The sequence below is a fragment of the Sorex araneus genome, chromosome 1, assembly GCF_027595985.1.
Source record: "Sorex araneus isolate mSorAra2 chromosome 1, mSorAra2.pri, whole genome shotgun sequence".
Lineage (NCBI taxonomy): Eukaryota > Metazoa > Chordata > Mammalia > Eulipotyphla > Soricidae > Sorex > Sorex araneus.
The window spans coordinates 232,154,456-232,176,808 of NC_073302.1; the positions used below are offsets into that span (position 1 = coordinate 232,154,456).

At 37.6% G+C, this 22,353-nt stretch overlaps 1 protein-coding gene across 15 annotated transcripts in view; it reads left to right on the forward strand.

Moving 5' to 3' along the window:
* Window positions 1-5,917: 5,917 nt before the first annotated feature.
* The window catches only part of SUPT20H (SPT20 homolog, SAGA complex component), a 32,530-nt gene continuing 16,094 nt past the window's right edge, over window positions 5,918-22,353 (forward strand). For 7 of the 15 annotated variants that reach the window (XM_055133771.1, XM_055133796.1, XM_055133808.1 and 4 more), the window contains exons 1-14: window positions 5,918-6,084; window positions 8,064-8,159; window positions 10,951-10,986; window positions 11,890-11,948; window positions 12,201-12,267; window positions 13,984-14,113; window positions 15,157-15,260; window positions 15,808-15,924; window positions 16,035-16,088; window positions 17,206-17,345; window positions 19,683-19,839; window positions 19,927-19,983; window positions 20,748-20,819; window positions 21,557-21,714. In XM_055133771.1, coding sequence (XP_054989746.1) covers window positions 8,157-8,159; window positions 10,951-10,986; window positions 11,890-11,948; window positions 12,201-12,267; window positions 13,984-14,113; window positions 15,157-15,260; window positions 15,808-15,924; window positions 16,035-16,088; window positions 17,206-17,345; window positions 19,683-19,839; window positions 19,927-19,983; window positions 20,748-20,819; window positions 21,557-21,714 — 1,154 coding nt within the window. In that variant the 5' untranslated portion in view covers window positions 5,918-6,084; window positions 8,064-8,156. The other 8 variants (XM_055133790.1, XM_055133816.1, XM_055133826.1 and 5 more) reach the window with 4 other exon arrangements.

Consider the following 22,353-nt stretch of genomic DNA (forward strand, 5'->3'; position numbering starts at 1 on the left):
GGGGAGGCATACCTGGTAGTGCTCAAGGGTTACTCCTGCAGGCACTCAGCCTATTCAACCTATTTCTTCAGCACAGCAAATAATTTTTGAAGACTTAACTTGTGAGGACTCCAAAACCTACATTCTGAATTTTTAAAAAATGTATGAGCACAATATAGCTAGCAATGTCAAATTATTTAAACATGATAGAGAAACAGTAGTTCTTGAGTTGTATCAAGTAACTAAATATAATTATACTACATATAACACAATGACAGAAATATAAACTTCCAAAGCAAAAATTACGCCTAACCAATTTTAAGAGGTAAGGAAGACTTTATTAAAGCCTATCAAAGTAGTTGAGAAAGACCAGAATGTAGTCTGAATTCAACTCCATTGCATTAATGGATTATAGAGAAGGCTACTTCTGTTAAAGACAGTGCTGAAATTGTTTTGTGGTAAATTATGCATAAGGTGAAATTTCCCCTACTTCACCTGTAAATTCTAAATTTTGTATCTCTGATTGGATTTATATTTCCTATTTCCATAATTAAGAACATATGTTTCATTAAATGTTATTATATGAGGTTGCCTGGGGCTACATAATAAAATATTACAGGGCCAGAGAGATGATTCAAGGGTTAATGCACTTGCCTTGCATGCAAAAAATCCAGGTTCAGTCCATAAGTACTGCCAGCAATGATCTACGATCCCTGAGCATAGAGCTAAGAGTAATATCTGAACACAACCATGTGTAATCCTAAAATAAAAACTGAAACTAAACTAAAATACACTGGAGCTGAGTGATAGTGTAGTTAACAGCAATTCTTTATGATGCAGTTACTTCATGCCAAATGTTATTCTTTTTTCCCTATGGGTGAGAAAGACACGAGTTTAAGATATGTACACATAATATTTTTTAACTTAAATTTTATTTTTCCCCCCAATTTTATTTTATATTGCACAAGGAGTTATTTATAGTTGGGTTTTGACACATAATGTTCCATCACCGATCCTGCCACCAGTGTCAACGTCCTTCCGTCGGTGCTCCTAGGTTGACTCTCCTATACACCCCAACCCTACTCCAGCTCCAGCCTGCCATCCTTACAGGCACTTTTTAAGGTTTATTTTTTAATAATGTAGGAGTACTGCTATTTATTCAGCCATTAAGCTGATTGAATTGGGCATGAACTCCACATTACTATTTTTTAAAATTATATTCTGAATGTTTACTTTATTATTCATCCCTTCACCAGTGCACACTTTCCACCACCAAAATCCCCAGTATTCCACCCCCGCCCCATTTCAACCCTTACTCTGCTTGTATGGCAAACAATTGCACCCATACTCTCTCTCTCTACTTTGATTATATTAGGTACTTCAACACCAGTCTTGCTACCACTCAAACCTGCCAAAAAGGCAATGCTAGACCATTTGTTTTGTATTGATTGTTATGAATGGAATATAATGTCCAGGAAAATCTGTGTCATCTTCTTCCTGGAGCTTCAGTTTATAGTCTCTGGGTCTTGGCCAAGGATGAGATTACATGGCACAAGGGGCAGTTTGTGGGTGTGATTGTCAAGCTATTGGAAAACTGGTTACCTGGGGGGAGGAGGCCCAGTCCTGATCCAAGTGAGCTTGGGGTTCTCAGTCATGGGTTCCCACCTACCTCTGCGCCACAGACACTAACTGCATCTTTTGATCTCTTTTGTGATTTATGGGTCTCTGAAATAAGGCCAATAAATGAGCTTATATAGCTGAGCCAGAGGTGGTTTGTGAATGTGTTTCCCACATACCTAACTTTTGGCTATTTAATTCTTGGTAAATTTGGCCCCACGTGGGTCTGGTCAAAGGACAGCAGCAATTTTGGGGTATCTAGAAGTCTGAAGTCATCTCAGGCTGCTGATGTACTCACCCCACAAGTACCGGTTTACCTGCTGGCAGCACCATACCTCCATGCCAAATGTTCTTTGTATAGTGTCTACTACATTACATATTGGGAAGACTATTATCATAGTGTAATATACATGTTACTCTTTAAATAAAAAGATTTTTAAAATTTATTGGAGTTTATTCAATTTGTTTTTGTCAAAACATTTCTATAATAATACTATGAAATATGTTACATTGTGAGGTTAATAGTATTTGTTTTGCTTGTCACTAATCACTAGTCATTAGTCACTAGTCACATATCAGACTGGAGCAATAGCACAGCGGGTAGGGTGTTTGCCTTGCACATGGCCAACCCGAGTTCAATTCCTCCGTCCTTCTTGGAGAGCCTGGCAAGCTACCAAGAGTATCCTGCCCGCACAGCAGAGCCTGGCAAGCTACTCGTGGCATATTCGATATGCCAAAAAGGGTAACAACAAGTCTCACAATCGAGACGTTACTGTTGCCTGCTTGAGCAAATCGGGGAAAAATGGGACGATAGTGCTGCAGTGCAATGCTACTGTTACTAGTCATTAGGGAAATGCAAAAGAAAACCAGAATGTAAAACAACCATTTCACACATCATAGGAGGGTTATTGAGAAGAAAAGCAACAAGAACAGCAACAGGGAAAGTGTTGATAAGAATATGGAGTTACTCAATGAAAACAGCATGGTACTGGAACAAAGGCAGAGACACAGACCAATGGAACAGGGTGGAATATCCATACACACAACCCCAAATATATGATCATCTAATCTTTTATAAGGGAGTGAGAAATGTGAAATGGAGCAAAGAAAGCCTCTTTAACAAATTGTGTTGGCATAACTGGACGACCACATGTTAAAAAATGGGTTTAGACCTCGACCTAACACCATGCACAAAAATCAGACCAAAATGGATTAAAGACCTCAATATCAGACCAGAATCCATAAGGTACATTGAAGACAAGGTCTTCAAAATGACATGCCACTGCCCAACCAAGTGGAAAAAGAGATAAACAAATGGGACTATATTAAAATAAGAAGTTTCTGCACCACAAAAGATACAATGACCAAAATACAAAGACAATCTAAGGAATGGGAAAAAATATTCACCCAATACCCATCTGATAAGGTGTTGATATCAAGGATATACAAGGCACTGGTTGGAATCAGCAAGAAGAAAACATCCAACCCCATCAAAAAATGAGGCAGTGAAATGAACAGAAACTTTCTCAAGGAAGAAATATGCATGGCAAAAGTCACATGAAAAGATGCTCTTCATCACTAATCATCGGAGAGATGCAGATCAAAACAACTATGAGATACCACCTCACACCACAGAGATTGACTCACATCCAAAAGAACAAAAGCAAGCAGTGTTGGTGCGGATATGGGGAGAAAGGGACCCTCCTTCATTGCTGGTGGGAATGCCAATTGGTTCAGCCCTTTTGGAAAACAGTATGGACGCTTCTCAAAAAACTAGAAATTGAGCCCCCATTTGACCCAGCAATACTACTCCTGGGAATATAACCCAGAGAGGCTAAAAAGTATACTCGAAATGACATCTGCACTCAAATGTTCATCGCAGCACTGTTACAATAGCCAGAATCTGGAAAAAACCCGAGTGCCTGAGAACAGACGACTGGTTAAAGAAACTTTGGTATATCTACACAATGGAATACCATGCAGCTGTTGGAAAAGATGAAGTCATGAAATTTGCATATAAGTGGATCACATGGAAAGTATCATGCTAAATGAAATGAGTCAGAAAGAGGGAGACAGACATAGAAAGATTGCATTCATCTGTGGAATATAGAATAATAGACTAGGAAACTAACACCCAAGAATAGTAGAAATAAGTACCAGGAGATTGACTCCATGGCTTGGAGGCTGGTCTCTCATTCTGGGCAACTCAGAGAATAGAACACCAAGTAAAATGTGATCGGAGGTCATGCGGGGGAAGGGTGATGCTTGCTGAATGTAGGCTAGAGAATGAACACAATGGCCACTTAACACCTTTATTGCAAACCACAACACCTAATCAGAGAGAGAGAACAAAAGGGAATACCCTGCCACAGTGGCAGTGTTGGGGGGGGCGGAGATGGGACTGGGGAGGTGGGAGGGATGCTGGGTTTACTGGTGGTGGAGAATGGGCACTGGTGAAGGGATGGGTTCTCGAACTTTGTATGAGGGAAACATGAGCACAAAAATGTATAAATGTGTAACTGTACCCTCACAGTGATTCACTAATTAAAAATAAAGTAACAGAATGGGAGACTAGCACCCATGAATAGTAGAGATAAATACCAGGAGGTTGGTTCCACGGCTTGGAAGCTGGTCTCACATGCTGGAGGAAAAAGCAGCTCAGATAGAGAAGGGAACACCAGGTAAAGTGTGGTTCGAGGACCCGCTGGGGATGGGAGATCCGTGCAGAAAGTGGACTATGGATCAAACACAGTGGCCACTCAATACCTTTAGTGCAAAGCACAACACCCAAAAGGAGAGAGAGAACAAAAGGGTGTGCCCTGCTATAGAGGGGGGGTTGTGGGGGGATGGGAGCGATCCTGGGATTATCGATTATCGGTGGTGGAGAATGGGCACTGGCAGAGGGATGGGTACTCGAGCATTGTATGACTGAAACATAAACATGAAAAGTTATAAATCTATGACTGTACCTCACAGTGAGTTACTAATAAAAAAAGGAACTGACAAGAAAAGAATATGAAGTTACAGCACACAATGCTGTTAACATGTAAAATATCTGAAACTCTGGAAAAATTGATCAATTCCTAAAAACTTAAGCATATGATGATTATATGGTCCTCAAAAAATTCCATTTTCATTCCTAAATACTTAATCACAAAACAACCATATGACCCTCAAATTCCACTGTTTCACTCCAGATATTAAAAAACTTGACAAAACTTTTATGTGGCCCCTTTAGTTCTGCTTTATTACTTCCTTGTGGGACCTGAAGCAGGCAGTTGCATAAAAAAAAAAAAAACCCTTTAAATCAGTTTTAGACTAGAGACAAGTCCCACCATGTTAATTCAATATCTGATCAAATTCTTCATCTCCCACTATTGGTATCTGATCACAGTGATCTGCCTTAAATAAGAATCCTGTCAAGTCTATTTACCTGGAATCCTGCACCCCAACCTTATTCCTGACATTTCCTCTCAGGAAATTTCTATCCACTGACCCCTCTTGTTCCTAGGTATATTTACCCACTTATTCATGTTGTATTTGTAATTGAGCACAGTTCTACAATTTAGGTCTCTTTTCCCCTTCTGGCATCATTCTGGAATAAAATGTGGCTTTTTAAAGAATATGTGTGTGTGTCTATGTGTGTGTGTGTGTGTGTGTAAACACACGCATGCGCATACACACACTCAAAGGACTTGGAAAGATGAACTCAGACTTCCACGCAAACATTAGCTATAAACAGAAATAAAATAGGGCCAGAAATATAATAGAGGTAAGGAATTTGCCTTGTATGGGGCAATATCATTGCAATGCCAACAGGTCACTCCAGGACCAGAAATACCCACTGAGCAACTCCAGCTGTGATCCCTCTGACGCTCCTCCACGAAATGGAAAGAAATATTAATACTGCTATATGGTACGTAAACCTAGAAAACATACTTTTCGAAAAAAAAAGACAGACATCAAAGGATCACATGCTCCATTGCATGAAATAAATCCAGTTAACTGATGTCCAGGAGAGGAATTCTTTTGGGGAAAAAAAAAAGGTGCTGAATGGGAATTATCAAAGTGGTTTGAAACTACACAGATTTGGTGCATATACTACAAATGTACCAAGTGATACCGTAATCCGTAGGGAGTAGCATCAGGAGAGGGCAGAGCAGTAGGCAATGGGCGAAGATTCTCCCAGCCCAGCCAGTGCTAAGCTCAGACTCTAGGGACGCAGCATCGGCCTGCACAAGCCCCGCCTCCAGAGCGTCACGTTAGCCCCGCCCCTTCCTTACGCGGTCGCCCGCTCGCCCCGCCCAGCGCCCAGCCGGAAGTGCGGGTGCTGGACCAAGCTCTCGGTGGCTCAGAGGCGGCGTGTAGGCGAGGGGGCGTGAGAGCTAGAATTTGGGCTGAAGCCTGCACCGCAGGCTAACGTTAAGCCCTTTCCCGGACCAGCCTGCGACGGGGTCCTAAGGCCTGCCTCGCTGGAGGCCCGCACAGGTGCGCCGAAGCGAGTGGGCGTGGCAGCGGGAAGGTTAGGCGCGCGAGATCTGACCGGGGTCGGAGGTGAGCGAGCGGCTTCCGGAGCGGTTCTGGCTGCTTTCCGGCCCCGGGAGCTCGCGGAGGAAGACGTTATTCCCGGAGACGCCGATCCTGAACGCGCCGGGCGGCTTCGCGACCGACCTCCGCTGCTGCCTCGCGCCACGGCTTACCAACCCGCGTTTTTTTTTTTTTTTTTGTAGTTTTTTGTTATTAGTATTATTTCCATTTTTACTTTTAGGTTCCATTTCGAGGTATTTCCAACACCTGCAAGAATTTGCAATAGCGCCTGGTTGAGGGGGAGGGGAGGCCAGAGGCGGGATTCTAGGTGTCCATATTGAATAAAGGCCGCTGGCTTCGCCTCGCAGCAGCGGCGGGGCCGCCGAAGCCCGAGTTGATACCAAAGCTCAGTTAGCTGGAAGAGATCCGAACCCATGTGGATGGTGGGATTAATGGACTTGTTGGCTACCTCGGTTGCTGGAGAGAAATGAATTTGGCGACGGAAACGGTGTCTCCTAACCCCCGCGGGGAGGGGAGAGACCGCGTTCTCAAAACTACGTTAGAGCCCTGGTACGGAGCTAGAGAGGTCGGAACCGAGCGAGGAGGGGGCGCGCCTTGAACGCGGTCGACTCGGGTTCGATCCCCGGCACGCCTTAAGGTCTGTCGAGCCCCACCCGGAGTGGTCGATCCCTGAGCACGGAGCCAGGAGTAAGAGGAGTAAAACCTGGGCGTCGCGGAGGGGTGGCCCAAAGACGAAGCAAAACAAAGAACCCTGGTATAGAGACACGCGAAGGTGATGCTCCAGAGTACAGCTCACGAAATGTAACATATTTGTTACATTTGGGTGATAACAGAAATGTAACATTAAGGGGGGGAATTTTCCCGGCCGGGGAATAGGGTGTTGGTTTCAAATGCCCGGCTTTTGACATGGACGGGATTGAAGGGTCTGCAGGCTAGTAGAGAGTATGAGGTTAAAGATGGAAAGTCTGGCCCCGCCACTCGTTCAATTAAAATGCAGATGACAACGGTAGTTTATCCTTGTGCCTCTTAAGTGTTGTTTTTTTTTTAAAGTAGTGTGTTTAGTAACTAGTGTATGTAGTACCAAAAGGTCACCAACCTTTTATCACCATCCTTTATTTTTAACCCAAACTGGCAAAACCTAAGCTTTTTATTTTAGTAGACAACCCACCAAAACACTTTTAAATAGACAGCAATTTTTATGTTTGGAAATTATTTGGAAGACTTGCATTTACCCAGTTGTGTGTAGACACAAAATCTCAGGTTGTTTTAGGTTGAAAGCATCTTTCAGAGCAAACAAACGTTGTCTCTACCAGGCAGAGAGAACACAGCAGTGAATTTCCACACTGGTTAGCACCCAGCTGTGTGCTCCTTGGGTCCCAGACCAAACCAATAAATGGGAATCTCTGAGGAGTCAGCGGCATGGTTAACCCACCTAAGGTCAACTCCTGAGTTGAGAATTTGTATTTCAGAGGAATGAGCTACTTCGGTGCCTGGGCCGCTTGGAGGAAAGAGCTGAAGGGTTGAAGCCGCTTCTGGAAAATGCAGTTGGGCATTTAGGGGGTTATCTTAACTCATCACGACGGCCAGGAAATCTGTTTTGTAAAAATGGAACTGGACAGTGAGTGAGCAGGGTCATGGGCTAAGGTGCTAGAGTACTAAAAAGAAATAGTAATGGTGACACCGGGTTTGATACGCGGAATTCAAAAACTTTTCCCTTCTGGATATTATTTTTTAAAATGTAACTTGCCAAAATTATTTGCCCTACCTCCTTAGAACTACTCAACAATAAGAGTAAATTGTGCTACATGAATTAGTGATCATGGAGAAGTATTAGGAATATATATGCCTTGAATAGTTTTCCTTTTTTAGAAAAAAAATCTTTCAGTAACTTTTTAATGGGACTTTTCTTGCTTTTGCAGTACTCTTAAGATCTATATTCAAGAAATGGTTTTCATTCCAGTATATCAGCGCACCTAAGTTTTATCTTCTTGAATGTCTTATTTGATACCATAATGGTAAGCCAAAGCTCAGTATGTTCATATTTGTGTTTCAGAATGTTCATTTTTTTCATCTTTATAGAAACACCTATATTAGTTAAGGGAAGGCCTGTGGAGGGACCTGGGTACCTTGGTGATGGTATGGTGCTGGAGCAATGTTTATGTAAAATTACCATCTGTTGTATTGCAAGTCACAGTACTTCAATTTAAATAAAAATGTAATCATATGCACAGATAAATATTTTTCTTTGCCCTGGTTAGGAAATTACTAAGTAGTCACATGCAAATACTTTTTACAAAATAGGAGCTTATTTATGTTTCTTCTTATAATCCAAATCATTAGAAGAATAGGCATAAATACAAATTGTTTGGGGGAATAGGTGCAAATTCCTCTATTTTAAAGTTGTGTTAGGGGCTGGAGCAATAGCACAGCAGGTAGGGCGTTTGCCTTGCACACAGCCGACCCAGGTTCAATTCCCAGCATCCCATATGGTCCCCTCAGCACCGCCAGGAGTAATTCCTGAGCACAGAGCCAGGAGTAACCCCCTGTGCATCGCCAGGTATGACCCAAAAAGAAAAAAAAAATAATAAAAAAGCTGTGTTAAATAGAGATTTTAAATTTGAAAACGTAACTTGCTTACTAGAACTACATTAATTTTTGCAGCATCAGTGATTTGATAGTATATTTGATGGCATATTTGTTTATACCATCAACATATACAATCAGTATATTTGATGGTATATTTGTTTATACTTAGAGGTACTAAACTTATAGGACAAGGCACATTAATAATTGAAAGACAGTGAGCCGAAGAGATTGTACAAAGTTTAAGCCTCTAGCCTTGCATATGATTAACTCCAGGTCCATTCCTGCCAGGGCATATGGTCACCCAAGCCCTGCGAGTAGTAAAACCTGAGCACCACCCCCGAGGGTGTGGTGTGACACCTACCCCTCTTGCAAAAAAATTAAGAAGAACATTTTCGGATGTTTTAAAAGAGCATTTACTAGTGAAGGAATAATTATTACCACTGTGTTGAATAAACTTTAGAAAATGAATTTAATCTTCTTTCTCTTGAGCTCTTGTCAAGTATGGCCTTGGTTACCCTTGAGCTCAGCCACAATAGACCCAGAACCCTTCAAAATTTTTTAAATGATAACAGTTATATACAAGATTCCCTTGCCAATATACTTAATTATAACTAGTTTTTGTATAAGTTTGGTGTTTAAAAATATAACCACCATAGTATCTGTCAGGCCAAGATTGTTTCCTACTTCCTTTGCAAGTGAGGCCCTGGCTTGATACCTGGTACCGTCCATTCCCATCTGCCCTTCAAAGAATAAAACCTTATGGTCAAAAAGTGTAGTGATATGGTTCTGTTCATGGGTTGGAAGATGGCTTATGTTCAAAAATTTAATTTTGAATATTGGGACTCTGTTTCTTACAGGATTTAAAAAACTCATTAATATAATGATTCATAATCTTTTGGAATGATCGGATATTTTGTACCCTTTCTGCTTAATACATTTTTTTGTTGTTTTGTTTTGGGGCATACTCTGCAGTTCTCAGTGCTTATTTCTGGCTAAGCTCTCAGGGAACATTCCTGATTATGCCTGGGACCATATGGGGGGTGGTGTTGATTGCATGTAAGACAAGTGCCCTACCCCCTGTTCTATCTCAGTTCCCACTTTATAATGCTTGATGATATGGGAAATTTTTTTTTTAATTGCAGTATATAAAAAAGTTAACCTTGCTTGTCATAGGAATTCTCATTCCATGAGGCAAGATTGAGATGGTCCCTTAAAAGTTTTCAATTATTCTCAAAGGCATTGGTATTTATACTCTCCTATCTTTTGTTTTGGTGGGTGCCATGAGTTTTATCCTATGCACCCTGTAGGTAGAATTATTGAAAGCAGAAATAGAAGAATTTAGGTCCTCATAAATAAATTCTGTGCCTCAGAATTAAAAATTACTATTTTAATTTAAAAATATTATAACTCTGTGTGATACTTAACCCTCAGAGTTAAAGGAATCTATGAATATTATATTTGCTTGTGACCTTAGAATATTTTGGTATTCTCAGTGTCATTACAAAAGAAAATTTTACAAATGAGTAGACTAGAGCTTACCTTCTTATTTCACTCTTTTGCCTTAAAATAAGTATCTGAGAAATGGATAAAGGACAGGGTTCTGTTGGTAGATCTCAAACCAGGCAGCTGTCAAGTAGTAATACTAAAGTGTCATCATTTTAAGATGAACTTCTTTTGTAATTTTACTGAATTAATGAAACTACAAGTAACATGGTTAGCACAAAATAACATATAACTGATAGTATCTTAATTTATTAAAAAGGGGTAATGATAATCACCGTTTACTGTATATCTGTTAGACACTGACCTAGAAATTCTGTAATACAGATCCTCTGCCTTATAGAAAAAGTTATTAGGTAATTAACATAGTAGCACACCAGTTTTCATGACTCGTAGCAGATAAGGAGGTTATTGTTCAGTTTAATTCATGTATTTTCCTGAATTCTCATGTATTTCCCTTAGAATGCTGAGGAAAATGAAAATTACATATAATTTCCTTCTTCCCCATCAGCCGGAGAAAAGGGTTTCAGAATTATTTTCTCTAATTTGCTATCATAACAAATGTTCATGGTTGCTATTTTTTTCTTTCATAAGATATTACATAGAGTGGAGTTAAGAAAGAATATATGTTAGAACTTTTTGTTGAAGACAGAAATGTTATGTGTATTTTATTTGTGTGAAAATAACTAATTGCCAAATACACTTGTTTACTTTTTACAGCAGCAAGCATTAGAACTAGCTTTGGATCGTGCAGAGGTGAGATATGCCTAAGCTATATATTGAAATAGTATCACTGTCATCCCATTGTTCGTCAATTTACTCGAGTGGGCACCAGTAATTTTTCTATTGCACTCAGCCCTGAGATTTTTGCAGCCTCTCTTTACTCGTCTTTCCTAACAATTAGAGCCTCTTATGGGTCAGGGGAATGAGACCTATCGTAAACTGTTTTTGGCATATCGAATACGCCACGGGTAGCTTGCCAGGCTCTGCCATGCGGGCAGGACACCTCTATTTCATTCATTGAAATAGTATTGTCTTTAATTGACAAAACTCAGTTTTAAGAGTTATTTGTATATGATTGTCAAAAAGTATTATCTCAGGACAAGTATGTAAGTAATTTGTTGCCATTATACAAAAATAGGAGGTAATGTGTGTGTCTTCTGTTACTTGGATTTCGCAGAGTGCTACAGGATAAAAATTAAAGTACTTAGGAATAGATACTTTACTTAAAAAATGTAAAATATGTACAATTTCTAAAAGTATGTTTTTCTATTCTGACAAGTTTTCTAATTATTGAATTCAATGGAAAATATTTTTAAAAATACAGAGACTTTACAATTGAATATACCATGCATAGTCTTAACTTTAGCTTATTAAAACTTTCTGACCTGTTTCTGAGCTATCACAAGATAAAAGTTGTGATACTATATATTTTACAGATGTCATAGTAGTGACATAATTGAGCTGAGTTTTAGTGCAATTTAAAGTTCACTTTAGCTTAATTAAAAGTTGGCCATTTGTCCTACAAGGTATGAGTTAGTACTACTGAGACTTGAATGACTATTCTTTTTAACCTTATATCTGTTTTAATTCAAGTTAATATAATTGTTCATACAAATGACAATCTGTTTTCATAAACTTTATTTATTTTTTTTTTAGTATGTTATTGAAAGTGCCCGACAGAGACCCCCTAAAAGGAAATACCTATCTAGTGGAAGGTACGAATACTTACTTATTGACATCTTAGAGTCATCAAGAAAATATGATACCCAGCATTTAACCTCTCTCTATGGGACTGAACTAAAAGTGTCATATCACAAGTACTTTGAATATATCAAAATAAGAAGTTACTAGCTACCATATTCTATTCTACTTCACCTCTAAATTTTTTGATGTTGAAGACTTATAGAAAAATTCAAAATAGCATTTGTTTTATGATGATTCACATTTTATTTATTATTAAATTTTAGAAAATCTGTATTTCAAAAACTTTATGATTTATATATTGAAGAATGTGAAAAAGAACCTGAGGTTAAGGTAAGTATAGATTTTTTTTATGTATAGTTTTTAAAATGTAAAATAAATGGTAAATTCAGTTTTACTTGAGTGTTTATTTGAGTACAATTTGATGTTTTTGTAGGCCAGACTCTTTATAACCTTGGCTAATGCCAGCCTGCTTGGGTAGAAAAGGGGACCCGTGTTTACTATCTCACTGGAAGTAAAGGGAAAGTAAAATATGTGTTATCTTTTGCTTTTTTTTCTTTGCCCTCAAGAAATTATTTGCAGACTAAAGACGGGATGGGGGTGTAGAAAGAAATTTTTCTTCATTCATTTCCATGGGAAAGAGAAAACTAATAAAGCAATATGTAGATTGGCTGGGGAGATGGCTCAGAGGGCTGGAGCACATGCTTATCAGGCTGGCGCCCTGTTTTAGATTTCTGGCCTTGCATGGTCCTCAAGCACTGCCACGTGTGGGCCTTCTCCCTTCAAACAAAAAAACAGTAGGAAATTGAGGTATGGTAGTAAAATGTGAGTTTGATCACAAAGATTAGCATACAGTCAAGTTAATTCATTTTTATTTAACAAAAATACAGCAGAAATGAGTTTGATTCTTTGATGTCTTTTAGACTTTTTGGTCCGTTTTTTGATGTTGGTTTTGGGCCCCCCATCCCCAGTGGTGTTCCGGGTCTATTTTCAGTGCTCTTGGGTCACCCCTGGATTTGCTAAGTAGTTGATCCATAAGGTGCCAGCTTCAAAGCAGAAACTCCTGTGTGGAAGGAGATTTTGATCTACTTAACTCGGTCCTATAGCTCACCTTGAATTAAACTGAAACCAAATTGTTTCTGGAAGTGCTGTTTAACACTGTCAGTTTATCTGATCTGTCATGTCAAATTGGGTTTTCTAAATATTCAAAAATATTAAAATACTTTTCACTACTTTTTCTTATATAAAATGGTTTGCCCTTTTTTTCTTTACAATTTTCAAAATACAGGGTTTTTTTCCTCCTACAGTGACAGTAGAATAAAGATTTGTTTCCTCTCTGTTTGACTATTTATAGTGGTATTCTAAGCCTTTGTTTTTCACAATCATGGCAAAAGTATTTATTGACTGATAATCTTTGTAAATAAGAATTGATGAACGAAATTGCTCCATGTGTCACATTTTGTCAAGCATTGCTAAAACAATGAATATTGATGTACGTGTATTATTTTTCTTAATTTATTTTTGCTTTGAACTCCATGATTTTTAAAGAAGCTTTTAATTTGAATTCATAGAAAATTGCTTACTTTCTCCTAGCAATTAGTTATTTTTAGCATTTCATAGTGCTATTAAACTTGTTTGGATCTAATTTAGGACATAAAATATCTAAGAAATGCTCACCTGTAACAATGAAGAAGACTTACCCGAATTTTTATTTGTATTAATAAATGCTAAGAGTCTAGCATGTGTGCTTATTAACAGTGATTTGCTTATTTTTAATATTTGCTACTTTCATACTAAAAGGTACATATTTAAGTAATTATTGTATAAATTACTAGACTTCCTTTGTGATTTGAATTAATTTGTATGTAACCTAGTGATAGGTCAAAAACTAACATAAATGTCCTGTTTGTTGGCTATAATGTGTGAATCTTTTTCTTATAGTTAGAATTATAATGTAGACATACCAATCCAGTCTGCTTTTGTTAAATTATAACATTATTTGGTAAGGTTTTATTGGATTATTTTAATGAACTCTGCTTCTCTTTAAAGCAGAAATTACGAAGAAATGTGAATTTGCTAGAGAAGCTTGTTATGCAGGAGACATTGTCATGTTTAGTGGTCAATTTATACCCAGGAAATGAGGGATATTCCCTAATGCTCAGGGGAAAAAATGGATCAGGTAAGAACCTCCAGAAAGTAGAAGCTGTATAAGAATTACTCTTTCAGGTAGAATGTGCTCTTTTTAAGAAGTAGTTCTTTAAGACAGGGAAGGGAACACTAGGACAATGGAAGAGGGAAAAGGGCCTATCACAGAGGCAGGCTGGTGGGGCAGGAGGGAAACAGGATATTGGTGGAGGGTAGTGGGCACTGGTGAAGGGATTGGTGTTAAAATAGTGTAAGCCTGAAGACTATATATTAATCTTTGTAACTTAAATTCATAGTGATTCAGTTTTTAAAAAGTAGTTCTTAGCCAGCTAAGTGTTCATTCATTAGATTAGTAGATCAGTAGTAATAAAACTTTGATCCCAGATTTTCCACTATTTAATGTTCTGTGGAGAACACTAGAAGTCATCTCTTCTATTTGTCTTCCTAAATATGCATTTGATTAACATGCATATTCAGTCTTTATATTTAACATGCATATTTAAGCATTCTGATTAACATGGATTTTTGAAGTAAAAATAAAATGTAACTTAAATTTTTCATTTCTAAATATACAGATTTTCCTCTAAAGTCATCTAAATTTTGAGGTGATGTTAACAGGTTCTGCATGGAACTCATCTAGTTAAGCTTTGTTAGTGAGTTGGACGTTTAATGAAAATATAATATTAAGAAAATTTTCTGTATATGACATTTTTGAGATTAGGTACCAGACCACTTTGGTTTTCAGATTAAGAATAAGAAATTTTGAAGAAACTTAGAGTTCTTGATATTGGAATTTTGTCAGTCTGACTTTTTTGATTGATTTTGTGGTATGTCAGATATTTTTCTACAGAATGTTAATGTATTGTTCTTCTTTCTGGTCTGAGTCATGTCATTTTTAAAGTTTTTTAGCAGTATCATTGTATCGCTGTCATCCTTTACATAAGCTCATAAGATTTAATGTACCTCAGGTGCACCTAAAGTTTTTTGGGTCTTTTTTAAAATAAAAAGTTTTTAAGTTATGCCACTAGGCCTATCAGTGATCTGATTATTTTTAAGAAACTTTGTTTTAAAATTAAGATTCTGAGACCATTCGACTGCCTTATGAAGAAGGGGAATTGCTTGAATACTTAGATGCAGAAGAATTACCTCCTATTTTGGTTGATCTACTAGAAAAATCTCAGGTATAAAAAATAAAATATCTTTTTTTGGATCTTTAAGTTAACTTTAAGAGACATAGATGGCTATGTGGAATAAGTTTTTTTTAAGATTATTTATCCTTGAACTATTTCTAAAATGCATGTATTTAGTTACATCTTCTATGATTTTTGTGGGGTGGAGTTAGTTGGGGCCACATCTGGCTGTGCTTAAGATTTTCTTCTAGCACTGCTCAGCAATGATTCCTGAGCAATGAATCATTGCTGAGCAGTGCTTAACTCCAGTCCCTTCTCTTAAACCTTTTTTAATGTATTTATTTAAAAATCTCTGTAGCTAAAGTCAAGAAATTATGGAAGAAGATGCATAGAAACCGGGAGGGTTTCCTGAGAGTATTTTCTGAGCATTCCTGAGTGTGGTCCTAAAACCAAGTGTGTGTAACGTGTGTGTATGTGTGTGTGTGTGTGTGTGTGTGTTCTAAGAAATAACTGAAAGTGAAAGAATCTAAAACATTGAAATAAACTCATTTCTGGAGCCTTTTGAGAAATGACATTTAAATATTTTCATTCAAAACAGGTTAATATTTTTCATTGTGGCTGTGTTATAGCAGAAATACGTGACTATAGACAGTCTAGTAATATGAAATCTCCTGGTTACCAGAGTAGACACATTCTCTTACGTCCAACAATGCAGGTAAGGCAAGTTTTTTTGTTTTTTGTTGTTGTTGTTTTTGTTGTTGTTCTAGAAAATGTTTTCAGATGCTTGCATACATAAATATATTTTTTAATGTTTACTTCTCCTAGACTTTAATCTGTGATGTGCATTCAATTACAAGTGATAACCATAAATGGACCCAGGTTAGTCATTTTGTTTCTTAATCCCTAACAAGAAAAGTAGAAACTAGAATACTTGTCTGCTCATAGTTTCATTAATGAGAGTAGTTTGGAATTCCATTATTATCTTAGAAGTGAGTGGTCTCTTTTTCACATGTAGTAATTCAAGTACTTAAAATACCAGTCCTAGGGTGAAATTAGGGTAAGATTGGATTTATTAATCTGTGTGAAACTCAGTTTTCATCCTTTCTCAAACAGAAGAAATTTGTCTTGTTTCTTCCGTGAATATAAACAGATACTGATTTCCAGTTATATAGAATGCTAGAGAAGGCATAACCTGTCTTTGTTAAGTATACTTAAAACATGAGGGGGCCTTAACCATGAGACTAGCCAAATAGCTCTTCAGTGCTAGCCTCATCACAGAGTGTATATTAAATTCTCTGCTGCTTTAGAAAAGAATAGGGTAGTGGGCACCGGTGAAGGGATTGGTGTTAAAATAGTGTAAGCCTGAACAGAAAATAATAATTTAATCCAGTTATGAAGTAAGATTATGAAATACAAGTCACTTGTAATAGTAGTAGTAAATTGTCTCTGTTTGGGCTATAGTCTTCATCAACAAAAGGCAAAAACTATTGAATGATTATTTAGAAATAAAAGTGTTTGGGGCCACAGCTGTAGTATAGCATGTAGGGCACCTGCCTTGCTTGCGTTTGACACAGATTCGATCCCTGGCATCCCATATGGTCCTCTGAGCACTGCCAGGAGTAACCCCTGAGCATCACCTGACCAAACAAACACACACACACAAAATTAATAAAAGCTCAGTGGTCACTATTGATGATTGTTAGGATCTTGATTTTTACTCTGAAGATTGATGATGAGAGCAGTTGCGGCATCAGTTTTGCTGTTCCTGTATAAACTGTACAGTGGTGGCTAGTAGTTATTAAGGGGAAATTCTTTAGAAATAATATAGCTACTAACTAGAAAAGGAATGATAGGCTTCTGAAAACGTTTTCTCAGTTATTTTAAAATAATCAGTTACTATAGTTCTTAGCTGACTTATGTGTAATATTTCTAGATGAATAATATGTATAAGTTGAAAGTCTAAGCCGGTATTGACATAAACTCTTAAATGTTTCAGGAAGACAAACTTTTGCTTGAGAGCCAACTGATATTAGCTACAGCTGAACCATTGTGTCTTGATCCTTCTATAGCAGTAGCCTGCACTGCAAACAGACTACTCTATAACAGGCAAAAGATGAATACACGCCCAATGAAAAGGTAAAATCGCCTCTGTGGATGTGTAAAATGATGTTCTAGATAGGTGGCTTTAAATTTTGCTGTTCTTTTTTCTTTCCCTCAAAGTATGCAAGTGCTCTAATTACTCCTATCTCCTGCCCCATAAGACGTTATTTTAAGCCACTGCTTAAAATTTCTTTGAAAGAAGGGTAGAAGAGATAGTACAGTGAGTAAGTTGCCTTGCACGCCCCCAACCTGGGTTCAGTCATTGAGACTCCATATGTTCCCTTGATCACCATCACGAGTGATCCCTGAGTGCAAAGCCACAGTAAGCCTTGAGCATAGCAGGGTATAGCCCAAACACAAAAGAAAAAAATATATATAACTTCCATGAAAGCATCCCCTGGTTTTGAGAGGAACAGCAGATAACTTAGAGAGCCTACTTAAGCATACGGTTATGAATTCAAATTATTGATGTCCCACACATCATCTTTGTGGTCCTGGCAGATTTGATGTTTGAGCCTTGATGCTCTGCTATCTTGAATCATCCCTAGTTACTAACTCTACAGCCAGGGGTATGAGCACCAGAAAAAGGGGGTAAAACTCTAAGTATTGTAAGAAAGTGAGATGTACAGATTCCATGACAACGAATTCCAATCCCTGGGAGCATACATGTACGTACTGAGGGATCCTTTTTCCCACCCTCCAACTAAGAACCACACCTATCGCCTGTGTGCCTCAACTAGAGTACAGACCGTGGTGAGCACATGAGGGAGTGTGCAAGCCTCACAACCTTGAGTGCAATTCTTGGTCATTGCAACAACAAAGAGAAGGAAGTGGGGGGTGAAGAGGAGGAGAAATATTTATGAGCAGCCCAGAGAGAAAAGTTCAGCAGGCTGATAGCTTGCTTTACATGCAAGAGGACTTGATTCAGTCCTTGGCCTACAGAGAGCCCGAGCACTGCCAAGAGTGAACCCCAGGCAGTACAATTCTTGGTCATGAATAGTTCCTGATCAGTGCCAGGCATTGCCCCCACATTCATGAGTAAGCAAATTTTAAAAATAAAAATGGGAGTCGGGGTGCTAGAGAAGAGCGCACAGTTAGCTTTTATAAGATCCTGATTGGATTCCTGGCCTGCATGATGAACACTGTTAATTGTGCCTTGAGGATCTCTGAGAACAGTCAGATGTGACTCGTTCCCACACCTCAGGGTCCAGCAGCACCACCACATTCTCAAGCCCTAGCATCGAATCATCTATTGGTAGTCAACCAAGAATTGCTGGGAGTAGCTCTGATCTGACATCTCCCGTTTGGGAAGCAAATCTTGGTAATGGCCATTTAAACATGTTATAGATTTGAAAGGCCTCTTTCTTATCTATTATTCTGTAGCCCTAAGTGCTCTGAGAATACCTGTGTTCTCTGCTTTGAGATTTTAATTGTTGGCTGCACCAGCATTGCTTGGGCTCACTGTTATTTGAAGACCACCAGGGTATGGGTGGGCTGTATCTGGTGCTGAATCATTGAACTTAAGCCTCATACTTAAGCCCTTTCTCTTTTTTAAAAAAAATTATGTTGGTGCTTGTCTTGTATTTGTCTTGCATGTGGCCGAACAGGATTTTACCCCAGGCACCCGATATGACCCCCTGAGTGCTGCTGAGCGTGGCCCCCCAGAAATGAAGTAATAAAACCAAATTTGTTTTTGCTTTAGCACCTTTCAAAATTCTTCGTTTCAAGTACTCATTTTCTGATGTTATAGGTGGTTTTCTCTTGTCATTCATGTCAAGTCACGTAGATTTTTTTCAAAGAATCCTTCCCTTCCCTTTTCTTACCTCTCCCTAACACTAAAAAACAGTACTTTTTTTCTGGTCCAAGTGCCTTACTACTTATCCTCTTTTCAGATTTGTTGTACAGGAAAGGATTTTGTTTTGTATTCATCAGTGCCCAGGACTGTTTCCCAAAGTGGGAATTACCACCCTCTGGCCCAGGCTGGAATGATCCAGGGATGGTAGTAACCTTGGATACAATTTGAGGCACATTTTATAATTGTTTTGTGAGGAAAGTAGAGTTTCAGAGTGGTGATATGTGTGGGCACATACATACATGCACATATATATAAACAAAACATATACGTACACATGTATATAAATAATACGTGTGTGTACACATGCATGTACATGTGTGCTGTGTTTTGCATGTGTTTGTGTTTCTGGAAAGGGTTGGTAGCCCCTGAGTTTGGGATCTTCTGGTTAGGACATTGCATAGCAAGTGAAATTATTCCACAGATACTGTAACTTTATTTTATGTAATATTGATTAATAGAACTTTAAATATTCTACATTTTTTTGATAAGTCATTAGTTTCTATGTCTCTGTATTTCAGGTGTTTTAAGAGGTATTCCAGGTCCTCTCTGAATCGGCAGCAAGATCTCTCACATTGTCCACCTCCTCCTCAACTGAAATTACTTGACTTCTTACAAAAAAGAAAGGAAAGAAAGGCAGGTCAGCATTATGACCTGAAAATTTCTAAGGCAGGAAATGTAAGTTAATTTTTAAATGAAGTTATTGTGCCAGAAGCCTTGTCCTTTTCAGTTTTTATCTTATTAACACTATTTTTACTTTTTCAGTGTGTGGATATGTGGAAACAGAGTCCCTTTAATTTGGCTGTTCCTTCTGAAGTGGATGTAAGTAAGCTTTTAAACTGTACTTATTTTTATATAAGATTTCTACGTTTAACCACCACTGCTTATACTTTAGGAAAAATAAAGATTCTTACTACTTTCAAAAACTGAATAATTGTTTTTTTAAGTTGACAGCTCAGTTTCAGAAGCTGTATTTCACATTAATTCAAATAAAAATGAAATGTTTTGATACTGACTTATTTTAGAGCAGCAATAATAGCCACAAGATGACTTGTCATATTTTACTTAAGATGAATAAAAAGCTTCTCATGTTTCGGTTTTTTGGTTTTGTTCTTGTTATTATTTCATTATGATTTCCTGATGTTTTTTTCACTCACAGAATAGGCCAGATTGTATAACCTTTACTGTTATTTCTTGAAAAGTGATCATTCATATATATATATATATGTGTATATATATATATACACACACACGCGTGTGTGTGTGTGTGTGTGTGTGTGTGTGTGTGTGTGTGTGTGTGTGTGTGTGTGTGTGTGTGTGTGTGTGTGTGTGTGTGTGTGTGTGTGTGTGGTTTTGGGCCACAGGGGTTACTCCTGGCCCTGCACTGAGGAATTACTCCTATAATCCTGGCTGTTGGTGCTTGGGGAACTATGGAGGGTGCTGGGCCATGTGTAAGGCAAAAGCCCTACCTGTTGTATTATCACTCCAGCCCCAGATATATTTTTTTTCTATATGGACTAATTTAGGGTATTTTTTGATCATACTGATTTTGTTACATCTGGTATTCTGTTGATTTGACTGCTTAGGTGGAGAAATATGCTAAGGTGGAAAAATCTATCAAATCTGATGATTCACAGCCAACAGTTTGGCCTGCCCATGTAAGTAACATTGCAATTTCCATTTCTCATGATACTGTTTCTACTCTAGGGTCTGAATTTGTTAAGCATAAGTGAAATTGCCATTAGCTTGGAATTTTTATTTTCCAAAGGACTTAATAATGGTTCAGTGAATTTCAACAAGGAACTATTTAGTTTTGTTTTGCATAAAATAAGGATTATTTTAGAGGACAGTTTTCTTTTTTCAGTTTATTTATCGAGATAAAAATTAGTTGAAGGAATGTTATTTTTATTTGTAATTTGATCATGTACTCTTGTAATTTGTTGCAAAAGAATAGTTGGTAACCATTCTAAGAGACGCATTTTATTTGAATTTGCCTAATTATAGTTAATTGCTTTGGGAAGAAATAAAATATACATTAGTCTGTGAAGTGAGAGATATTTTGCATTGCAACAGTGAAAAACAAATGACAGAAACATTTACCTTCAAAAGTTTTAATGTTTACATTAATAAGTCCAATGAATGACATTCTTCATATTTCACAAAGCCTTGATTATTTAAGTATTCCGTTATAAGTATTCCGTTAGAGCTCAGTTCACAAAATTCTGTGTTAAAAAGGATCCTGAGTTTCATTCTCTTAGGCAATCTTATATAGGGGTGTCGCCTAAGTGCCATTTGTTTTCCTAAATTAATGTGTCATTTATTTCTCATTTTTTTAAATTATGATTATGTGTTTACTAGAGAACGTATTTATCTGGGATGTTCCTATCATTTTCAGGATGTTAAAGATGATTATGTATTTGAATGTGAAGCCGGTAATCAGTATCAGAAAACAAAGCTAACAATTTTGCAGTCACTTGGTGACCCACTTTACTATGGTAAAATACAGCCATGTAAAGATGATGAAGAAAATGACAGTCAAATGTCTCCATCCCAGTAAGTACATCTGATTGACAAAATTAGGCATCTATTTAGAACTAATTAGAAATTAATAAAAATTTCCCTCCGGGGATTCATTTCTTAGCTAAATACGCTGCAAATAGATTTGTCAGTGGATCTAAATAAACTTACAGTTACCATATTGCATAAGGGTTATTTACAATAGTGATTTCTTTTAAAGAAATTGATGTTATGATTTTTCTAATACTTCTTTTGAAAGATTATACCTGTGATAATCCTCTTTGTATATTTATGTGTTGGTATTTTTTGACTTTATGGTGTAAGCATGAAATGTTTCCAAGCAAGTGTGTTCAAGTGGCAGCAAGTTTGACTATGTAGAAGCTGTTAAAGATGCTCCATTTTTCAATATTACATGTAATGACCCAGACTTAGTGGTTACATGCTACTTACATACACATGCTAATCTTCTGCAACTTAAAGTCGATGAGAGGAAATAGCAGTCTCAGATTCCTCAGCTATTTTTGTTACATTTTCAGTTTTTGAATTTTTGTGTACTAAGTAGAAAGACAAGATAAAATGATTACTGATATAAACTCTTCCCTTTAAAAATCTAAGTTTGTGACTTTTTCTTTATTTGTAATTGGTAATATTGGTAATTGGTAATTACCAATTTGT